Source organism: Pogoniulus pusillus, chromosome 6 (genome assembly GCF_015220805.1).
Source record: "Pogoniulus pusillus isolate bPogPus1 chromosome 6, bPogPus1.pri, whole genome shotgun sequence".
In the NCBI taxonomy this organism is placed as follows: Eukaryota; Metazoa; Chordata; class Aves; order Piciformes; family Lybiidae; genus Pogoniulus; species Pogoniulus pusillus.
This window is the reverse complement of record NC_087269.1, coordinates 43,485,474-43,507,334: the sequence shown is the minus strand read 5'-3', so window position 1 is coordinate 43,507,334 and position 21,861 is coordinate 43,485,474. Positions and strand designations below refer to the sequence as shown.

Sequence of the window (21,861 nt, the reverse complement as noted above, 5' to 3'; positions counted from 1 at the left end):
TGAAAATATCTGACATAAACTAATTTGATTATGCTGAAATAATGTTCCTCAGAGCAACAGTCATATAAAAAATCTGAAGCAATTATACATTCAGTATATGATGGCTGTGATGAATTACTACTGTTGCAATATGATAGCATGATGCAGTAGTATTGCTTACAGCTCAAGGTGTCATGAGGGATGGAAGATATTTTTGTCATCCACTTCAGTAGATGTGAAATGACTAAAATTCTGTTCTTTGTGATAAAATTGCCAGTCAGATGGCCATAAGTGAGGTGTAGCATACTGCTGAAAAAGAAGGTTGAGAAAAGAAGAGGTGGAAATTGGTGAACAGGTTGTAAATGCAATATCAGAACCAGATGCAATTTCTGTGGCTCCTTTCAGTACCTTGTTGGTGCTTGTTACATTGAAGAAAAACAGCAAAAATTCTCAGTGAAACATGTAGGATTACTTCTTTCCAGTTGGATCCTGCTTTCATTATGGCACTTGTTGAAACTTACCTAAATTTCTTAGCTGTGATACTTCTTCACTTCAGTGAGAAATAACAAATTGTAAATTTAATAAAAAGTGTATTTTCCATTTAACTGAAAAGAGCTGAGCATGAAGTGCTGGCAAAAGAGAAGGGCAACAAGGCTGGTGAAGGGCCTGGAACACAAACCCTATGAGGAGAGGCTGAGGGAGCTGGGGTTGTTTAGCCTGGAGAAGAGGAGGCTCAGAGAAGACCTCATTGCTGTCTACAATTACCTGAAGGGAGGCTGTAGCCAGGTGGGGGTTGGTCTCTTCTGCCAGGCAAGCAGCAACAGAACAAGGGGACACAGTCTCAAGCTGTGCCAGGGGAGGCATAGGCTGGATGTTAGGAGGAAGTTGTTGCCAGAGAGAGTGGTTGGCATTGGAATGGGCTACCCAGGGAGGTGGTGGAGTCACCATCCCTGGAGGTGTTCAGGAAAAGCCTGGCTGAGGCATTTAGTGCCATGGTCTGGTTGACTGGCTAGGACTGGGTGCTAGGTTGGCCTGGTTGATCTTGGAGGTCTCTTCCAACCTGTTTGATTCTAAGCTATGGCAATACTGCCCTCTGCTTAGTTTTTAATACCTTAGAACCTTCTAGTCATAGTGATTTCATAGCACCAAATGGGGCTATCCTGAGAATATCTTCAGGTAAGAAGTTAAGTATATGAAGCCTGATCTTTTGGCAGAGTTAACTCTCAACAGTTTGGTGTTACTGGTCACAGTCACTTGTCGTTTCAAACTGGGTCTTTGTTCTTTGTTAAAGTATTTCATGGTGAAGCTGAGAGTTGGTCATAATCTGGCTGATTCTAAACCAAATCTTTCATATTTGCCAAAAACATCCCCCCAGTCCTTCATTGTTCCTAAGAATGTTTCAGGAAATGTGCTGAGTTAGCAGTCTGTCTTCAGCTTGTAAAGGATTTTCCCCAAGACCTTGACCGAGCATTAACATTTCTCTGAGAACTTGACTGAATATTAACATTTCAGTGTCTTGGAATAATCTGGAACTTCTCTCATTACTGTTTGTGATGGAGGTTTAATTTTTAATACAGACAGTTATGTACATTCTGATCAGAAGATTGACTGGATTATCCAAAGTTGTGGAATGAATCAGAATGCCTGATGCTTAACTTCAACAATAGGCATATTATAAGACTTGACCTTGGCTAAGTGGTTTTTTTTTTTCCAATTCTGCAGCATCTTGGAACTTACTATATGGAATGCTCCTGAAATGTTACCTGAAACTTAGATTTTCTGTGAGATCCTGCTGCTTTTATTGCTTTTGAGTAGGAGGTGTGCTTCACCAGGTGATCCTGGCTATGAAGTGGTATGTGAACATGCAATTGCTTGGTGAATGTGTATCTTTACCCACAGGAGTAGTTGTGCTGACATCATTACAATGTGGTAAGAGCCTATTGAAATAATCAGTTCCCTTTCTGCAATAATGCCTGATGATAATAGGTTGTAACTTGTAAAACATCCTGGAGGCTGATAAATCAGAAGTGTTTCATCTCACAAACGGCTTGGGTTTTTTTGTCTTTACAGATTTTTGGGATTTTCTTAGCCAGGACATTGATTTCTGATATTGAAGCTGTAAAGGCAGGTAATGCCTTCTGAATACAAAAGCAGACACCTGTTGCAAGAAAGTGTTTTGCAGTTCCTGATCAGACACCAAGATGGAAGAAAAGCACAGACCATGAAATACCCTGTTATTAAAAGCCTTACCTGGATTTTACCTTCCTTGTGCTTTTGGTTAAAAGCTGGTACAGAAGAAATGCCTGCACCTGTGTGCACACTCATCCCCCAATCCACTCTCCAACACATATCTACCTGTTGTCTCTTGAGATGTCTCAGTGCACCAGTATCTATCTCTGAGGAAGAAATGAAACTTCACAAGACATGGGTAGAACAGATTATAAAGAATGTAGCAAGGAGACATGAAACTGCTGTAGACTCTTTCCTTGGAGGGTTACCGTGAAGATTCTTCCATTTTCACCCCCAAACGTCATCAGTCTCAAAATGTAGTCTTTTCAGAAGGTGTGTTGATTTTTTTCATGATCTTCAAGTTTGCTTTAATCTCCACTGTAGACTCATACATATTTTTTAACAAGATACTTAGTAACCATAAGCATCATGGTATTGGAAGTTGTGAAAAAAGAAGCCACAAATCCTCTGCTTCAGTTGACTTTTCAGTTGACTTTCCGTTGTGCAGAAATTAGAAGTATTTCTGTTTGACTGGGATCAATGTAGGTGTCTCAGGAGCAAGAATTTGTGCTCAGCATCAGAGCTTGATTAGTCCAAGCTGTTTAAAAAGTGCAAGCCTGTTCTCAAGAGGGGAAAAATCTGGGTACCCTGTAGCATTATATGCTAGAAATACGCTATTTCAGGCAAGAGGGTGTGAATCCTTGATGCTGTTACCAGTTTGAACAGAAGTTAACTATTCTTTATTTATAGAAGAAAAAACTCTTGGAAATGTTCAGCTTTTTATTGATTTGTAGTATCTTTGAAAACTGCTGTCTGCAGGACTTCCAAAAGGCAGCTTCTTTCAGTAGCTAGAAAGCATACTCTGCTAGCCCGTGTCTAGTTTGTCGCAACTGCTGTATTCATCATCTTCATACACTGCTGATATCAGGACTGATGATAAACGTTTGAATTCAGCATTGATTTTTTTACAGAAATCCTTTTTCTAATGAGGAAATACACATTTAGTAAAAAAAAATAGTGTTGTGGACTTTTTAAACCTTTTGTAAAGCTATTAAATCATCAGATCTATGGATATTCTGGTACATGGTTGAAATGCCAGCACAAAAATAGGGTGAACCAGAATTTCTTAGGGTTTTTTTTCCCATCAAACTGACCTACTGCTGCTGAGGTGCATTGCTTTCTTCTTTATTTTATCAGAAGGAAATTAAAATATCTTCTTCCTTTCCTGCCTTTGTGGAAGGTGCAATAGGTGGCTCTGTAGTTCAGCAAGAGTTACAGTGTTCTCTAAAAGACTTCAGCGTAGTAATTTTGAGCTTTAAGATAGAAGTATGTGACTGAAAAGTTCATGAACTAGGTAGCTGTAGCTGTCAGTTTTACTGTGGGCTGTATAACTAACCTTGGTTACTGCTTCCAGTGACACCGTTTCTTTTTTCAGGGAGAGCAGATTTATTTACAGTGCCTAACACAGTGTAAATTCTAGAGAACTATCTATTTTTATAATGATATTTTACTACGTGTAGTCTGCCTGGAGAATTTAATACTTGTATTTCTGAAGCATCTGGCTTTCTTGGAAAGCCAGATTTTTAAAGGTCTCCCATGTCCTGTTTTAGTATGCATGTATTAACCAACATTTGGCTGACAAAGGCTGATCAACAATAAGAATCTTTGTGTCTGCCATTGACTTTTTTTTTTTTCCCCAGACATCCTTCAAGCTTTTTATCTGTGAAACAGACAGTGCAGTATTTCTCATGTGTACTTCAGTTAGGCTTTCATAGTTCTTTTTCTGGCCAATGACTGAAACACAACAGGAAAAGGAAGCTTGTCTGAATGTGGCTGATTTCCTCACACTAGCAGAGAACAGTCTGCTATTACTCATCTGAAAACCTGAAAGTAAAATCATGTGGGTTGTTTTTTTTGCCTTTTTAGCTTTGATATGCAAGGAAACAATAGCAGCAGATCACTGAGAGGAGAGCAAAAGGCATTTCTTCTGTAGAGCCTTGATTTTTGAGATCTCTATTACTTCTGTTGAATTTAGTCCATTTGGAGCAACTAAAAATTCACTGTTGCTACTGCTTGTTTGCAAGTAGCAAAGCAGTGTCCAGCAGCCTTTGTGTTAAACTCTGGTGCTTGAAACTTTATGGCACTTCATCAAACAGCTCACTCTTGGGTATAGTTAATAGTCAGATATATGTAGAACTGGAAAAGGATGCTTTCCACTTGTAACTTGTTATACATAAAACAGAGCATTGAAAATTTGGTCTAGGGAGTGTATCTCCGTTGTTTGACACAGCTCTTAATGCTGGAAAGTAATTTCAGCAGGGAGGAAATCACGATCGTGTCAAAGCTACCTGCGGAGTTCGTGCACTGAAATCAGCTGCTGCCAAGACCCAGCATCATGGATCACAATGCCGGTGCCTGCAAGCCTTGGCAAGTTACCCGAAGGCAAATGGAATACTTCGTTTCTTTGTGCAGTGGTGTTTGTATGTGAAACAAAATTTAACTCAAGCGTTGCCTTTCTGCAGTTTGGTCTTACTGGCTGTGGCCACACTGACATCAGCTTTGTATCAATGCTCCAGTTATTTGGAACTGAATTCAGAAGACTTAAGTTCGTCCAGTTTTAAGATCTTCAATGAAGTGATTTGTTTTCCTTGTGGATAGACTTCTCTGCATATCCAGTATTGCTTTTTAACCCCTGGAGCCTAGGCTGAGTTACCCCGAGGCATTTTGAAGTGCATCTCCGTTGGTGGTGCACATGGCTAGTGTAATTTCAGACTTGGAATACTTCTTTCCACTTTATACTTAACTTGTGTCTAGCATTTTCTCTGTGGAACTGTCAGGGACTTCACAGGCTAAAGATTTAGGTTATGGTTTAAAAAAACAACTGGGTGCGAGCCTGCCTCTAAAGCCTTGAAGCAGAAACTGTTCCATGATCTCACCAAGAGAGATTGGATAAATTGTTGATGTTGAGATTTTGGTAGTTGCATCTGGATCAACTGAACAAACACTACAGTGGAAACAAGGGTTTTAATGAAGATGTCAAACATAAGATCAGACTTGAATAACTTCTTGGCGTGATGACTTATTCCTCAAAAAGCAACATAATTTATTTCTGCAAAGTATTGTATTTGTCAGTATGTTCAACAGTGCAACTGCCCTTCTGTTTCTCTTACTATGCTTGCATTTGGACACAGTTTCCCTGTACGTAAAGGTGGAATATAAGTACTGAAAAAAAGTGCAGTGACCAAAGGAGCTTTGGTTGCTTCCTGAAAACCTGAATATTTCTTCCAAAGGGGTCTTAAGTTTTGGTGCCCCTCATAGAGTGCCATGATGACAGACTTGTACCTCCAGTCTGCTGAGGTTGATAACAGCATGTAGAGTTACCTTGTTTTTTTGGTCATCCTATTTTATGCTTTCTTCTTCCTTCCCTCTGCCACATGTGGGTTGTCATGCAGCTTGAACATTGTGTATGCAGCTTGAACATTGTGCATCCAGTAGAAGGGGAAGTTCTGTCTCTTCCGAAATGGCTTTTCTGAGTGACTTCCAAGACTTTTTTTTTTCTCCTCAAGTCTTAAATTTGATTAAATAAATTTTAATGTTTTGTACTTCTGGCGTTTGATTTTTAAGATTTGTTGCTTCCAACCACTAATCTTTCTCTCTCTAAAATTGTTACTGGGTACTGAGATGGCAGCTCATGGGTAGCTAGAGAAATGGTAAAGGACTGCTAGTGGTCCTATGTACTGTGCTGAAACTAGTTCTTGCTTTTTTGTTTTGAGTCTGGGCTGCTCAGTACTAGATAACTCTGATGCTTTTCTCTCTGTTGTTAATAGAAAGTCATGAACAAATGAAGAGCTTTAGAATGGTCTAGATAAATTATTTACTCTGGGCACCCAAAAAGCTAATGTGCTTTGTCATCATCCATGGTTATTGCTCTTGTGACTTGCACAGTCTGTGGTTTATCAGTTCTGAGCAATGTTCCTGAAACAATGCTTAAGAGTGCAGGTAGGAAGTAATTTCCAGATGTGAAAACCAGACTTGCTGAAATAGGTTTGTGTCTGCCTTTTTGATTTTAATGTTTCTTCTATGCATCACAACCTGATTTTAGTTTGAATAAGGTCAGAGAAATAGTTAACCAATAGATAATGGCTAAATTACAGCAATGCAACACTTGGAATTAGATGTTAAGGCAGGATTACTTCTGGTAAGAACTATCTGATTTGAACGTGACTCTTTGTGTATTTAGCTACATTCCCAGATCCTAAAATGGTAGCTGTCTCCAAATATTCACATATGCCCATTTGTAATTTCTGACTAGCTTCAAGTTGTGTCTTGTCCAAGCACTATATGGACATGACTGCAGTTCCTTGTAAATCTCTACTGAGTCTCATTCCAGGTCACAGTAGCTGCAACTCTGAAATCGGATTCTTGAAAATATAGCTTGTGAGGCTAGCAGGTGAAGACTCTGAAATGACCTTCCAAGTTGTAAGTCCAAGGGGAGGTTTGTTTAAAGGTACAGTTTTGTGGTGGTTTTAACCTGATCAGCTAACGTCTGGGCTCACAGGTTGTTTCACAATGAGCAGAAGCTGGATTGGTGCCAGTTAGCCCTTTGCATTAAGATACAGTTCTGACCTGATTTGAAACGCCTTTTTCGAGATGGCATAGTGCAAGTTTGAAGTTAAAAAAAATTAAATTAAGTCCCACTGCTATAATAAAAAGTTGTAAGTGATGTTCTGGCCTGAGAAAACCAAACCCAAGTGGCTTAAAAATGCATTACCAGAATGACAATTGCCTGATGCTGCCTGATACCTTAGAAGACCACTCACTTGACAGGCCAAAGAGATAGCTTTTTTTTTACCTAATTTTGTCTGTACAATTTTTGGTATCAGGAGCTCTGCCTAGGCTTTAAGAGTGTTTATGTGGCAGCAAGACAAATGCAAGGTAGGGTTGGCAAAGCTGACATTTTATTGTTTGCCTCAGCAGCAGCATAGCGTTGCTGTGGGGAAGAAGGGAGGTTAGTGCTGTGTCTCTTCTCTAAGAATCTGTAATGTTGTGACAGCTTCCTTGACCACATTTGTGTTGCTGTGACTGCAGAGTTCTTCAAGGGTTTCTTTAATCTTGTTCTCTTCTATTTCTTGTCTCAGATCACCTAAATGGGAGATGAAATGCTGACATTTAGTGACATGTCATAACACAGTGGTTTACAGCAACTGTAAGATAAAACTTGGGAATGCATGCTGTTGAAAATGAGCTGCTTTATTGAATTCAAACAAATTTCACTCAGTAGATACCTTTCAGCTATTGAAAGTAATGAACAGGTTAAGACTCTTTTCCTGTTTTACTTGTAAGAATTGAATCAACAAGAGAAAAGCACTTGGAAAATATAATGCAACATATAAATTTTCCTCTGTGCTTTTTCTTAGCCTTTTATATCAGTGCAACTCAAATCTTGCAGTTATATATATGTGGCACTTTATAGAGTAACTCTGGAAAAAAAGTGTTACAGATCTTACCTGCTGTGTCAGTGCTCTGTGACGGCATCAAAGGATGCAACTGCTTTTCCTTACTCTGATATCTTTGTGGCTACAGGGGAAAAACTAAGACTACACTGCAAAATCCAGCTTGTCAACCAACAGAGTGTGGTTCCAGAATTTGAAAGTCAGCTACCTTTGTGGCAGATCCTTGCCTGAGCTCAACTGTTGTTTTCAGTTCACATGATCTGTGTATGAAAATGTGACAAACTGGCACAAGATCTTTGGACTTCTGGCTTAAGGTGGTTGTTTAGTGCCAGTCATTCAGAGGAAGTCTGATTTCGCTGAAAGCATTTTAAGTCTTCTCTTACGCAAAGTGAGCAAAACTGAAATCATATTGTTCATGTTGTACTGCAGGATACTATGCACAGGCAGTGTTTCTGAAATTGCTGGTTTATCTCAGCATTCTGGTTCAGTTATAGCATAGGCAGAACAAATAAACATGTGCTCTTAAAAGATAAGAGCTCCATTTCTTTCAACACAAATACTGTGGTACAAACAGGACGTGAGACTGCTAGATATTTGTGCGTGGTGGTTTGGGACAAAAGAGGTCTCTTTATTCCAAAGCTCTAATTTTGCTATTTCACTGAAATAAAGACCTTTTTTATTTATATAAAGTATTAATTTGATGGTTTAGTGATCTTTTTATAAAGACAAAATATATAGGCTGGGTTTTTTGGTGATCAATGAAGAGTGGACCTCTTTAGTATCCATTACTACTCACTGACTGCATCATTGCTAACAAAACCTGTATTTTCATCCTAAATACAGAATCATCACAGACAACTTAAAAGGAAGTTACCTGAATTAAGAAGACAGCACAAAAGATTCATTGAGTTACATTTCACCTCAGGGCTTGTATTGTCATCTTGTAGAAGCTTGTGTAAGCTTTGAACTAGTTGTGATTCCTTGAAAGGTTCTTCCAGGGTTTCTGAAAAATAAGTGAATACCCAGTTTGTTACCCAAAAAGGAGCTAGAAAGAGAACATGCTTGCTTTTTTGAAATAGAGTTCCTGACTAGACTTGGACGTCTCTTTTCTCTGTTGGAGAATTTCAGTATTTTCTGTGTAGTGGTTTTTCATTGGCCCCATTCTAGAAGACGGAGCCTATGTGTTATAGAACATAAAAAGTAGTCTCATCCTAGATCGAAATGATCAGTACCAGGAATTTTGATCTGCATTAGTTGATCAGCCATGTTTGAGAGCCTTAACGATGGACCAAGCAGTAAAATGGGTTCTACTGTTTTGCTTTTTGATACGGGAAATTCCAAATGTCAGGATGTTTATTTGGTTTTAGTTTATCTTTTGATGTATGTAGATTTCTTTCCTGGCTGTTTTCATTGTACTAAGCTGATACCGGGTTGCAAATGTGCTCAGTCATACAGGAAAAAAAAATCTCTCAATCTCTGAAAATAAGCTCAGTAGAAGTAGATAGAATTCTTAGGGTTGTCTCATTTGTTTCATTTGCATTTTCTTGTAGACCCTTTTTTCTATACTTCTATTCTCTCCTACAGTCAGATACGTGTTCTGAAGATTACTTTCTCTCTAGTCCTTGCTGACCATGCCAGTCCATAATTTGTCCTTTATTTTGTCTTCATATTTTCTCATCTTTTTTTCCATTCTTCTTTGCCTTTGCTGTTTTTCTAGGTACACCTTTTTGTGTAGATTTCCTGTCCACACAACCTGATCTCTTCTCTTCCTACTGTTGTTGTTCGGGGTTGAGTCAATCTTCAGGCAGTTCCTAAAACCTATTGCTTTTGTGATCTGAGTGGCTGACCTCCTTTATTTCATGCTGAAGAGCTGAATCAGGACAAGAAGCACACCATTTCTTGCATATTACATTGAATTAACAGCATGACAGTCTTCCTTAATAATTAAGGATCTTGCATAGCTAAATACTTTCAGGAGGAAAATACCTAAATCAATCGCAGATGCTGTTGCCAAGGCTTCCAGAGCCTCATTCTGCATGGCAGCATGCTCACTTGTTGCCATGGAAACCAGATGCTTCACTCCTTTTGCCTCTTGGATGGCTTTGACCACTTCCTGTTAAAGCAAAGGTAAGTTATTTGAGGTAGGAATTTGACTTCCAAATAAAGGTAGAATGAAGCCAGAAATAAGATGTGCTCTTCAACCTCTGAATAGATGGAAATTACATTGTACCTACTGCAATGCAAACTGTGGTATATGAAGACTAGCAATAATGTTGCTTTTGATACTGATCATACATGTCTGGTTTACTCAGAATATCAACACTTACATATATCTATATGTATAAGATGAAAAGAAATCTCTTTGTCTAAAGGTTTTACTCTGACCTTATTCTAATTCTCCATTTCAAAGCTTTAATCTAGCAAATGCTAATTTCACTTTATTGAAGCCTGTGCAGATGATACCTACTTGATGTTAATCACTACCTCCAAGTAAGGCATGGTTGGGCTGCCTGAGTATCACAGTGTGATTTACAAGAAACAGAATCTTCTTGTAGTGCCAGCAGGTACATCATGGCAAATTCATCCATCACTAGGTTAGATAAGTGGGTTTTTTGAGCTCCTGGAGGACTGATGTTGGGATGTGTCTACATTATCTTTGCTATTCTAATTTGAAGTTTAAAACTAGTATTTATGTAAATAGATAAAGCTGTACCTGCTTGCCATTTGTCAAGCCTTGCTGAAGCAGGGTAAAAGTTGACAAATGATAGCAGGTAAATGTTGCTTGTTTCTTTGCCCTATGTGTGGCTGTGGAGAGCACTCCTTTCCTGCTGTTCTCCCCTTTACAAGCATTGAGGCAGACTGAGGGAGGGTTTCCTTTAACTGTTTTGTTTTTTAATAGCAGAGCTGTGTGTGCTGGTTTACATCCAGCTCTACAGTTACAGGACATCCAGCTCTACAGTTACATGAACAAGCTGTAAAAACGTAAGAGGATAAAGCAGGAATGTATCAGACCAACAGCTCTCATACTTGGGATCTGTTGTGACGCAGGATCGATGCTAGGAGCCGATTTGCTTCTTCACGAATGCTCCTGTGTTCATTAGCGGTGCACCACTGCACGAGTCTGTTGAGCAGCATGGGGTCTTGGCCCAGAATTTCAGCTGCATCAGCTGAGGAGAAAAGCAGCAGCAAGAGACATTAAAATTCAGATTTCTTAGACTTCCTATTGAAGAAGTTTAAATGTTGAAGTAGTCAGGACCATAGCCCTGAGCTTATATCCTTTAAGAGCTCTATGTAAATGTTCAGTCTTTGAAGGGATCTTGGAAATACTTACCAGAGGAGGGCCAGTTGTGTTTGGCCAACTCTTGGAGGTAAAGTTCAAAGTAAGCTGTTCCAATAGACCTGTACTTTTAAGAGTCTGTTTAAGCAGGGCTTAAAATGAGCAGCTTTGTATCTCTGAAAGCAAATACTGTGTTGCTGTACTGAAGTCTTCATGAAGATTATCCCTTTCCTCTTTAATTTCTTGCATGCTCTGAGCCCTGCGCAGATGCAATCATGGGCTTTTCAGAGCCTGTTCTTCCTCTGTCAGTGCACTCAGTAATGGTGAAAGTTGCTGTTGGTAGCATGTGGGAAGCCAAGTCTTAAGTCTTAGCAATGTATGTTTAACTGTGTATTAGATGTCAGCAAAGCTTCCTCCAGTGTTTGAAGGAACCTTTTGTGTTCCTCTGTGTTTCAGGAATCCTATTTCAAGACTTGCTAGAGGTGTTAATCTCTGACTGATAATTTGAGGGGAAAAACTCACTAGATAATATTTCCTATAATATGCTATGGTTTAAGAGATGTTGCCATGAAGGGAGAATACTCCAAAAGCTCTTAAAAGTTCAGCAGGCAAAGGAGGTTTATTCTGCTCAGTACTGGGGAAGTCTAGCCCATGATTCCATATGACTTTCCTTGCAGTTCAGTAACAAATCTCTGAAGTGCTGGGGATCAAAAGTGACTACCTGGTAGAAAGTGGTTTCCTAAGCAAAACAAAAATGCAGATATAAGGATACTGTAGTAATTCAGATACCTTAAGGGCTCAGCCCAGGCAACATAGTGGTAGATGCTGCTTGAGTAATTTTCAGTGTGCTGATTCTCTTCAGTGCTTCAGATTTTTAAGTTGTTCATCTTTGGTAAATGAGAATTTCTCTCTAAGGGAAAGGGTACTGTGAGAAAGATAAAGTAAGAATATGCATGGCTTGCCCTACCCTTTTGTGTAGGAACTGAGTGCTCCCTGATTTGCCCTTGAGCACAAAAGAGCTGTTCTATAAACTGCCTAAGCACTGCTTCCATGTATTCCAGCTGATCATGAACTAAGGGTATAAATACACAGCACTTCCAGCTGGGCACCAGATGTAGCAGTTGAGAGTCAAGAATACTTGTAAGACAGGTGCTTACTTCTGAAACTATTCTATTAGCAAAAATGTGCCACAGTCATAACATACAACTCATACAGTTATTTGTAATTAAGGGATTTGCTTGTTGACTTCATTTAGGTCATTTTGAGTTGTGTTCTGTACCTGCCTCCTATTCCTTGATGCTGGAGGACTGGAGCAGATAAACATTGTGCATTGAGTGCTCTGAAGAAGGAATAAAGGCCTTCATGAGAAGTGTACTTTCCCCAAGAAGGGCTATAAAGGGGCTCTGAGATTTTCCTGGTGTTTTTCTGCTTTTACAGTCTTAAAATAGTTCCAGGATTGAAAGAAGATAAACAGGGAGACCCTTTCTCCTTTGGAAGCAACTTGAGAAAGGGAAAAATGAGGAGAGTCTGTATAGCTTTAGGGTACTGTGTATTTTGCCCCTGGGAGCTTTGCTGTAGCGAAGACTTGAGGAAGAGACATAATTAACATCTGGAACAGAAGGGGTAGGTTTGGCTGGTAGGAGCAACACCCTGATCATTTTCCTTTACCTATCTCTTTAGGTGTTTGATTTGTTTTGAGTTATGCTGGAAAGGGTCAGAGAGAGCATGCACCAGAAAGTCACTGTCAGTAAGCCACATGGTGACTCTAGATACTTGGCAGAAACAGTAAGTCAACCTATACCCTTTTTGTTTTAGGGAGAGACATGAGGATGGATGGGCACTTCATACTTCTGGTTTGTCTGGTACACTAAGACCAATCCACAGATTAAAATCCCATGAAGGATCTGGAAGTTTGTAGCCTAGTTGAACATACATGTTTTGAGATGACAGTTGCTTGTCGTTGCACAACCACTTGTGTATTATCTCCCTTAAGAGAAAGGCTTTTCTCTCTACATCAGATGTTACATGTTAGTCTGAGGAGATTGTGATAATCCAGGTTAGTACAGTCAGCTGAAGAGGTAAGAGGATGGTGAATGAAACCAGTGTAAGATATTTGCTCAAAGGAGGCATTTTGACCCTGCTTAACAGTCTTCTGACCTCTACTAGGAACAGAGCTCTTTGAGGCAAAACCCAATTAGTTATTAACAGAAACAGGAGACCATTTTAACATGCAAATCAGCAAATTTAAATGAGTTGTATGCATAACTTTCAGGTGAGCTTAAAATCCTTTGACTGAAGTGCACAAATTTTTCCGCTCCTCTGAAGCAAAGCAGTCTTAGAAACAGGAGTTAACATCTCCTTAGACTAATGAAGCTGACAGGTCTGCCTGCAGTTTCCTGTACTTAGAAAGCAACCTTTTCTAGTTCATAGGCCTCGACATGCCCAGTGATTGTCAGAGGATAATTTAATTTAGTGTGGACTTCGTAGTAGATGTGTATTCATAAATGCTTCAGTCTAAGTTAATTAAGGGCAATGTTAGTTCATGGGTAAACAGAATAGCAAGTAATAAAAGTGGGAGAGTTCTGTACTTATAGGCAGGAATGGGTAAGTGCTGAATAATCTTTTGCTCTTCCACACTTCAATAGCTGGAGTTCTGAATTCAGAAGGTGTGGTGGTCTGTTGGGTTTTTGTTGTTTGTTTTCATGTGCTAGATACTGACTTCATGCTAAGGCTAGTAAATAACATTGAGGGGAGGCAAGGAAAGAACATAATTTAGTGGTTGATAATTTAGATCAGTGGTAATATGATGCCTCAAATTTTAGAAACTAAGTGATCTCACCTCTCAATTCAGATATAGCTTCAGAGAAATGACCTTTTAATGACTTGCTTCAAAACTTGAGAGGAAGAAGAGGCTAGTTTCTGTATGTCTGTACGTCTTGCAAGGTCCATTTTCTGCTGTAGTGAAATATAAGCAAAAGCAGCTTTTTTTCTGGACCAAAATCAGTGCAAATTGAGTGCTAGATGTAAATTTTATATTGCCCATATGACTTTGAAAAAGAGTCCAAGTAACTGGTGTGCAAAGGTGGTGTCTGCAGCAGTGTGGGTGAGTAGAACATGGAATGTAGGAGAGTGTGGTCTTTTTTCCTTCCATATAACTAATGAATTTGTGATTGTAATTGTTCTGTACCAGCTGTCAGTTCCCAGTGCAAAATTGTCATAGCACCTATTTCATGTTATTCCTGCACATGGAGGTGGTCTGTACTGGTTAGTGCTCAAGAGCAGCTGTGCTGGTCATACAGAAGAGCTAGAATACTTCCTGAAAAAACTCAGACCCACAACACTTTTGTGTTTGGTATATAGAAGCTAGAGAAGTCTAAGGATAAATTGAGATACTGTAGTAGATGTTAATGTAATTCTGACTTAGGTTGATTCTGAGAAACATGCACCAATAAGCACGTAGTATTTTTGCCTTTGCACACCCACCTCTGTGTAAAACTGAATGAAGTGCAAGTAGATATTCCCATACTTGAACTTGCAAAGTAAATTCAACATTTAAGCCACATCAGCAAGCTAAACCTGACAATGTGTATAGAGAGTGTGTCTTGAGGAGACTCCTCTCCACCCCAGCTTTCTTTTGATCCTTTTATGTTCTCCAATTCTACTGATGTGCTTGCTTACAATTTGGCACTCTAAATTCATAGTCTGATTCCTTAACAATTTTACTTATGCCTTGCTCCTGTATTTGTGGTGGAAAATACCTTTCTTTTAGGCCTTTGCTGTTTCTTACTGACTGCTGCAGATTCTTCTGGTTGTTTTGGTTCTAGTCTGCCTTTGAGGCTGACTGGATAAGTTTGGAAAGCTAGCAGCCTCCTCAGGCAATCATATCTTTTGGAACTTCTCCAGATCAAGTAGAATTAGGTTAGCAGGACACTTAGCCTGTAGTCTCCTTGCCAGATTGTGTTGGAGGAGGAGGGTGTGTGGTTGACATCAGTAAACATTGTCCTTTCCCTACCTTGACCATCTGCTAATATCCGTAGCGTTCCAAGCAGCTTAAACTGCACAGGAGCAATCTCTGATCTTAGTAGTGCCTGAATCCGTTCCGTCACACCTTCTTCCAGCATTTGTACCTTGCTAACAACTAGGCAATGGAAAAAAAAAAGAGGTAAGGCTCAGTAACTGCACAAGCATCTGGAAATGCAAATAAGACATAAGAGATTCTGAGTTTGATCTGTTGTGCTTTTAGCAAAACATCCAGCTTGTTACAGTGCTCAGAAATGAAATCAGAACTATCTGACCAGGCTTCTCTTCTGAGCTAAAACCTTCCTAGAAATTGCAGTTACTATGTCTTGGTTATTGCTGAGTTCAGCCCTGCTTGGGATGAAGTACATGAAAGAGGATAAACACAGCACTGTCAGGCACTCTATTCTTGAGGATTGTCCATCCACTCGCCCACTTACGTGAGCAAGCCTTTCGTATACTTGCTTATTGTAACTGGACTGGCCAGAAATGGCCCCAGGGAAGGTTTAGGTCGAACATTACAAGAAGCTTCTTTGCAGGATTATCAGATCCTGGAACATGCTCCCCAGGGGAGGCGTCTGAAGCTGTATCTCCGGAGGTGCTTCAAGGAGGCAGAGATATGGTGCTGAGAGATGTTTTAGCAGCAAACTTGGCAGTTAGATAATAATTGGATACAATGACCTTTAAAGATCTTTTCCAACGGAAACATTCTGTGGCTGGGTGGCAGAAGTGATTTATGTAGTCATATGGCTTGACAGTAGATTTTCTTTCTGTATTTGAGCTCTCTGATCTCTTGTCATTCATGCCTTTGTTTCTGTGCTTTTCTGTGTCTGTGCTCCAGTTACTGGTTCAGTAATCCCTGGTAATAATCAGAAGCTTGTCTGGAAAGAGTCCGTATGCTGCTTAACTATGCTACAGAAAGCTGTTTCTCCAGAGCAGTTTTCTTCCCATCTTCTACATAGCCATTTTTGAGAGGAGGGGAATGACAGGAGAGTGACACTAGGAAGATAATTGTTCTGTCTCTGCCTCCTGTTGACAAAATTGAGAAGGAGACACAACTTCCTCTTGAGTATTGTTTTTCATTGACACAGAGTGATTCTATTTGGTAAGGCATAATGGCGTTTGGTGGGTTTTGTTCTGGTTTTGATTTGGTTGTTTTATAAGTACCTGTTCCCTTCTGTGACTGTTTGCAAGCATTGGCTCATAATTAATTGCTATTTTGCAATTTATTTGGGTTTGCACTCATTTATTTTGCTTTATTTTGTTCTGTTCTGCAGTGCAGTGTACAGATATGGTTTTAAATGCTGTGCATTGCCCAATACTTAGAGCATGCTGGGGAAGATCTGAAATGGTTTGTAATAGACTCAAACAGAACAGTAACTACAATAAACTCTATATTGTATTGGTACTTGAAAATTCAGAGCTGAACCTTCTAAAGTACAGCTGCAAAGAACATCATGATCTGTGGGTGTTATGTGTAGCAGGCAGTGATACAGGGGTGAAATTGTGGCTTGCAACAACATGTTGCCAGAGTTTTATATCCTATCATCTCTGTGATTTGCGTTCATTGCTTTAAGGAAGCCCAGGGAATATCCAGACTTGGCATGGGAAAAAGTGGCTCTTGATATCTGTAGAGGAATGGATTCTGTTGTGAATTACAACGTGATCATGTCTGCTTGTCATCAAGGAAAGCTACATCAAAATAGCTATCTTGAAGTGAGAAAAATTGGTATATTTGCTGCTTATAATAATAATCTTATTGTACATACAGCAGGAGTGAAATCAGTGAGAAGCAAGCATTGGACAAATCCACCTTTTCATTCAAATAGTTATTCTTTTGCCTACTACATTATTTTCCCAACTTGAGCTGGATGGCTCTACCAGGACTCATCCTGATTCTATGGTTGTTTGGTAGCTCCTTGTACATTGTTACTATTGTAAGGTAGCTGGCACTCATCGTGGAAATTCTTAGCACCAAAAAGCATTTGGCACAGGCCCGTGCTGATGTGCATGGTAGTAGAAAATCTCTTCACAGAGAGCTGTAATAGACACAGAAGTAGTAAGGGGCTTATGGTCTGAAGTATGTTGGAAGAGACTGAAGGAAACATGACTGGCTATTATGATCCAGCATTTGGTAACATCATAAACTAAAGCAAGTAAATTACTTGAGAGCATATCAAAAGTTGGAAGAAATAGATGAACTTCTAAAGAGAGAGGTCTGCAAGAAGAAATGAGAGTGTATCAGGCTTTGAAAAGAAGCAGTAGAGAACAAGTAGCAGCTAGTATATTCTGAGATTCTTCTTCAAAGCCATAACTGTTTATAGGACTGTTAACCCAAGAATGCTGGCTGGCTTGCATATTAAAATGGGCAGACAACTTGTATTTTCAGAAAACAATGTTGTGCCCTAGTTTCATCTGGGATAGAGTTTATTTTCTGCCCAGTAGCTGGTACAGAGCTGTTTTGGATTTAGTGGGAGAACATTGATAACACACTGATGTTTTAGTTGTTGCTAAGTAACACTTATCCTTGGCCAAGAGTTTTCCAGTTGCCCTTGTTCAGCTAGTGAGCAGGTGCATGAAAAGTTGGGAGGGAGCATTGCCAGGACAGCTGTTTCAAACTAGCCAAAAGGATATTTCATAGCACATGGTATCACTTTCTGTATGAAAACTGGGGGAGCTGGCCAGGAGTGGGGATTACTATTGTGGCATCAGTTAATCCAAAATGAACAATTGCATAGTGCATCACTTGGTTTTCTTCCTCTTTTTGGTAATTGTTTCACTACAATAATAATAACTTTGTTTTTGTTACTAAATTTTCTTTCATTTTAATCTTTAAACTGATTTTTATTTCAACCTGTGAGTTTTTTTCCCAGTTCTCATGTCTCACTGAGATTTGGGGGGAGTGAGGAAGCAGTTGCATTGAGCTTAGTTGCTAGCTAGGGTTAAACCATGGGGCACTGGTGTTATGCTCTTCTCTGGAGTTCTGTGGAGCCGTGTAAGGACTTCACACAAGGTGCTATACTGTTAAATGTCTAGCAAAACATATTTAGCTTGAATTGCACTTTCACGTAGATGCAGTAAATAGGAGATGAGAACCAGAATTTTCTGAGGTGTGTTAACATATTGCAAGAGTAAAACTGTAGAACTGTTTGTACTGGAAGTGACCTATAAAGGTCATCTAGTCAAACTGCCTTGCAGTGCAGAGGGACATCTTCAGCAGGTTGTTCAGAGCCCCATGCAGCCTGACCTTGAGTTTTCCAGGGATGAGACCTCTCTGGGCAACCTGTTCCAGTTTTTCACCACCCTCACTGTAAAAAAAAAAAGTCTTCTTTCTAGCTAGTCTAAATCTCCTCTCTTTTAGTTCACAACCATTATCCTGTCTCGACAGATCAAACTAGTTTGTTCCTATCTTTCCTACAGGCTTAATTTAAGTATTGTAATTTCACAAGTCTTACAAAGGCCAAATTTGCAAGGAATATTTGATTTATAGAAGAGCAGCAGATCAATGAAATCTATACCATCTGTGATGTGACAGCTCCTCCCCATACTCTCTGTTCTGCCTTTTTGTCTTCAACTGCTGTATGCAGTTAATGTGAAGCCATTTCAGCAGCTGGCAACAAGATCACAGTTTATTATCTTTAAACTCTTTGTGTAGATGAGAAGTCATGATGAATTATTCAAATATATGACACTGTAGGGGGAAAAATGTCAACTGCCCTTCAAAATATTGAAATTGATGACTTGAAGGAAGCTGCACAGATCTCCATTAAATGAACCACCTTAATAAAGAGTCACAGTAATTGAAACTCTGTACCTGGTATAGCAAGATTGCGAAGCACACTGAGTGCAGCGTGTTGAACAGAGACATCCCCACTCTCCACATGTTTCTCCAGTAGGTCCAGAAGCTGATCTATGACTCCTAGCTGTACCATTTGTACACAGTTGCCATCTGAAGAAAGAGGCAAAAGCAAGCAGGTGAGAGAGAGAAGAAACACAACATCAGAAATTACTAATTCACATTTGAGAATTCAGGGACTCTTTGCCTTGACTATTTTTACGTCTTGACAAGATTAAGCCTATAGCTTGTGCATTGCTTTTACAGGTGAGTGAGGTGAGTGAGCATCAGCCACCCCTGAACTAATGAAGAGACACCTTCAAGTAAAGCTTGAGAGCTTTCTAAGGACAATCAGTGTCAAATTCAAAACCACGTATTGTTCAGTCAGTTCCATTTCTCCACAGGATAGCTTTAATACTCCAGTGTTGCTAATTTACTGGTTTGACTATTGTGAAACCAGGGATTTTATCCAGCAGTGGTGAGTCGGATAACTAGTTTTATACTGTTGTTTTTTCCCTGTGTTGAATCAAATAATCTGTCATGATCTGAAGAACCAGACTGAGCTTGTTCTGAATTGTTTTGAGAAACCCACTTACCAAAATGAGAAGTTTAATTGTGTTGCACTTATATGAATCATAGAATCAACCAGGTTGGAAGAGACCTCCAAGATCATCCAGTCCAACCTATGAAGCTAGGAAAATTAATTGATCTGGGAAGTGGGTTAATAAATGTCTCTCTTTGGGAACTTACTCTGCAGCCCTGAAAGCCCTTTTGTTATCAGAAGGTACTCAGCTCACCTTGATAGAAAAGGAGAAAGCATTCTCCTAAAAAAGAAAAGGATAACCTTCATATTATGGCCTGCATTCTTCTTGAAGGAAAAGTTTTCAAGAGGCCATTTTGCAAGTAGTTTTCTATATTTTATGCAATTCATTGTGGCTCAAGAGAAGAGTATTCCTGACACCAACCAGCATTTCTTTGCTGCATTGCTCTTACCACGTGAATGCCATTTGTTAAAACATGGCAAAAGTGTGAATGCTGTACAGAAAGACATCTTCACCTAAAGTAAACAGTTGTCCATGGAACTACACAAACTGCACGCCAGTATAGAATCTGACCAGAAGTAGCTTTAAGTGCCATGCTTAAGATGAACAGGCTCCTAATTCTCGCATGTGGCACTAATAATTTTAACACCTTTGCTGGTTTGGATGTAGTTTTCACCTTGAGGTAGTAGAAGCTTCTCCATGTTGTCTTTTGAACCAGTGCCTAGTATTTCTTTAATCTCTCAGCATTTCACCTACTAGCATATGTTTCCCCTGTGTCACTAAATACTTTAGATAAACATTTGTCAAATGGTTATAAAATATAAGCATATATTTTCATGAGACAACTGACAGATTGAATTCCACCGCAAAAATCTTTTTATATCAATTTCTGCATACATTCTCTAAAGCTGACATTTTGCTTCTGATAAGTTAAATGTTCTCTTGGCTGGTCCTCACATATGGAGATCACAGTACGTGAGATAAGTTGCACAGTCCTCTTTGGGAGCAGGTTCTCAAGGAATAGACCATCTCTTTTGATCTGGCAAAATTCTACAGACAAAATACTTTGATCTTCATATAGACTAACCTTAATGGACTTTAATTCCTCTCCTCCCCCCACTATTGAAACCAGAGAATGGCAGAGCATTTTTTTGTTCTTGCAGTAAAGTGCAAATAGGCAGAACCCATTAGTGGTTGCCTTGCTTTGATTTGTCACAGAGATCCAAATTGGTTCTCTCCCCTATGGGTTTTTGCTTGGATAGTGGCAGAACCATCTATTTAATGGCTCATAGTTGGTCTGATAAGAACAGTCACTTTTATAGTTCCTAAAGCTGCCTGTCATCTTTTCACTGCTTCTGAAGTCATTTGATGCTGAGACCAGATTTCCATAGATATTTTTTTTCCCTTAGATTAAAGGCTGTGCATACATCAGTAGCACATACTGGGGCCTGAGAGGGATTATTCACTTTTTCCACATGAAACATTTAATGGGTTGTGGGGAAGTTGGAGGGGGGAAAAGCAAGTAACAAAGCAAGCCATTCAGCTGCATAAATTGAAGATAGCTAGTTTAAAGGCACCAAGTGGCCTTTGTAGAGCTATGATGGACAATGTCTGATTCAGAGCAAGGCATAAGACAAGAAAGAAAGGGAATCTAGAAAGGAGATAGAGGGGAAATGTAGAGATGTCTGTATGATATCTTGTGGTTAAAAAAAAAAAAAGAAACTGACTAGCTAAACAGATGTGAGGGAATCTTGTATGATAATCACATATTGATGCAGAAAGTTGAGTAATGATGAAAAAAGCTCCTTTCTGTTAATTGAGTTTGAACTCAGTACAGTAGCTATCAGTGAGAAAAGACAGAAAACACAGTGGGGCATCTCCTGCTGACTGATTCAGCACAGCATGCCTTCCAGGAGTCTGTTTATAAGAGTCTCTCTGCATAATATTAAGGCTCATTGCTTTCTGTAATAGTATAGTGTGAAAGATAAAATGGCTTATATTGAGATTTCTCTTTTTTTTTCCCTAGGTGTTTCTGAGTAATCTTCCCTTCCTAAAGTGGCTTAAAACCTCAACTATCAATAACATTGTAGGTTGGTTTCTTTCTTCTACACAAGTGAATTTGCCATGAAATATTTTCAGAGTTTCCCCTCTAACAACATGCAATTTTGGGGGGAGGAAGGAACTAGTGTGAAAGCTTGCATACCTGACCATCTTCATGTTACAATTCTGTCCCTCAAACTATTTCAGTATCGTTACTATCTGTAAGGTTAAGGTCTGCAATTTGCAGAAATTCAGGCATGCTACAGTTTCAGAGAGCAGTGAAATCCAACAGTGTTGCTCTTCTGTCCACTCACAAACAGTAGCTTTCTATTTTTGAAAGGCAGAACAATCAGCAATACTACTTTTTGTAAACACTAGTAATAGCTGTTGCTCCTGTCTCTGTAGCTGCATGTGTTTGAATGTGATGCAAGTACCAGCGTTCTGAGAGATGATGCTGTATCCCTTAGCAAAAGACCCCACAACTTCTGT

General features: G+C 39.4%; 3 protein-coding genes across 4 annotated transcripts in view; 2 read left to right on the top strand and 1 right to left on the bottom strand.

The window, feature by feature from the left end:
- TSPAN14 (tetraspanin 14) overlaps nt 1–5,810 on the top strand; it is a 44,831-nt gene extending 39,021 nt beyond the window's left edge. The window contains exon 9 of one of the 2 annotated variants that reach the window (XM_064145398.1): nt 2,050–5,810. In XM_064145398.1, coding sequence (XP_064001468.1) covers nt 2,050–2,121 — 72 coding nt within the window. In that variant the 3' untranslated portion in view covers nt 2,122–5,810. Of the gene's footprint in view, nt 1–1,701; nt 1,795–2,049 lie in introns of those variants that run through there. The other variant, XM_064145399.1, reaches the window with a different exon arrangement.
- A 1,406-nt stretch (nt 5,811–7,216) lies between these two features.
- The window catches only part of LOC135176348 (rap1 GTPase-GDP dissociation stimulator 1-like), a 38,419-nt gene continuing 23,774 nt past the window's right edge, over nt 7,217–21,861 (bottom strand). The window contains 6 exon segments of the mRNA XM_064145393.1: nt 7,217–7,351; nt 8,536–8,664; nt 9,648–9,774; nt 10,689–10,828; nt 14,951–15,076; nt 18,770–18,904. Of these exon segments, the coding sequence (XP_064001463.1) occupies nt 7,218–7,351; nt 8,536–8,664; nt 9,648–9,774; nt 10,689–10,828; nt 14,951–15,076; nt 18,770–18,904 (791 nt within the window). The 3' untranslated portion in view covers nt 7,217.
- Nucleotides 9,752–21,861, top strand: part of SH2D4B (SH2 domain containing 4B) — a 117,348-nt gene continuing 105,238 nt past the window's right edge. The window contains exon 1 of the mRNA XM_064145397.1: nt 9,752–9,788. The gene's annotated coding sequence lies outside the window, so the exon portion shown is untranslated. The remainder of the gene's footprint in view (nt 9,789–21,861) is intronic.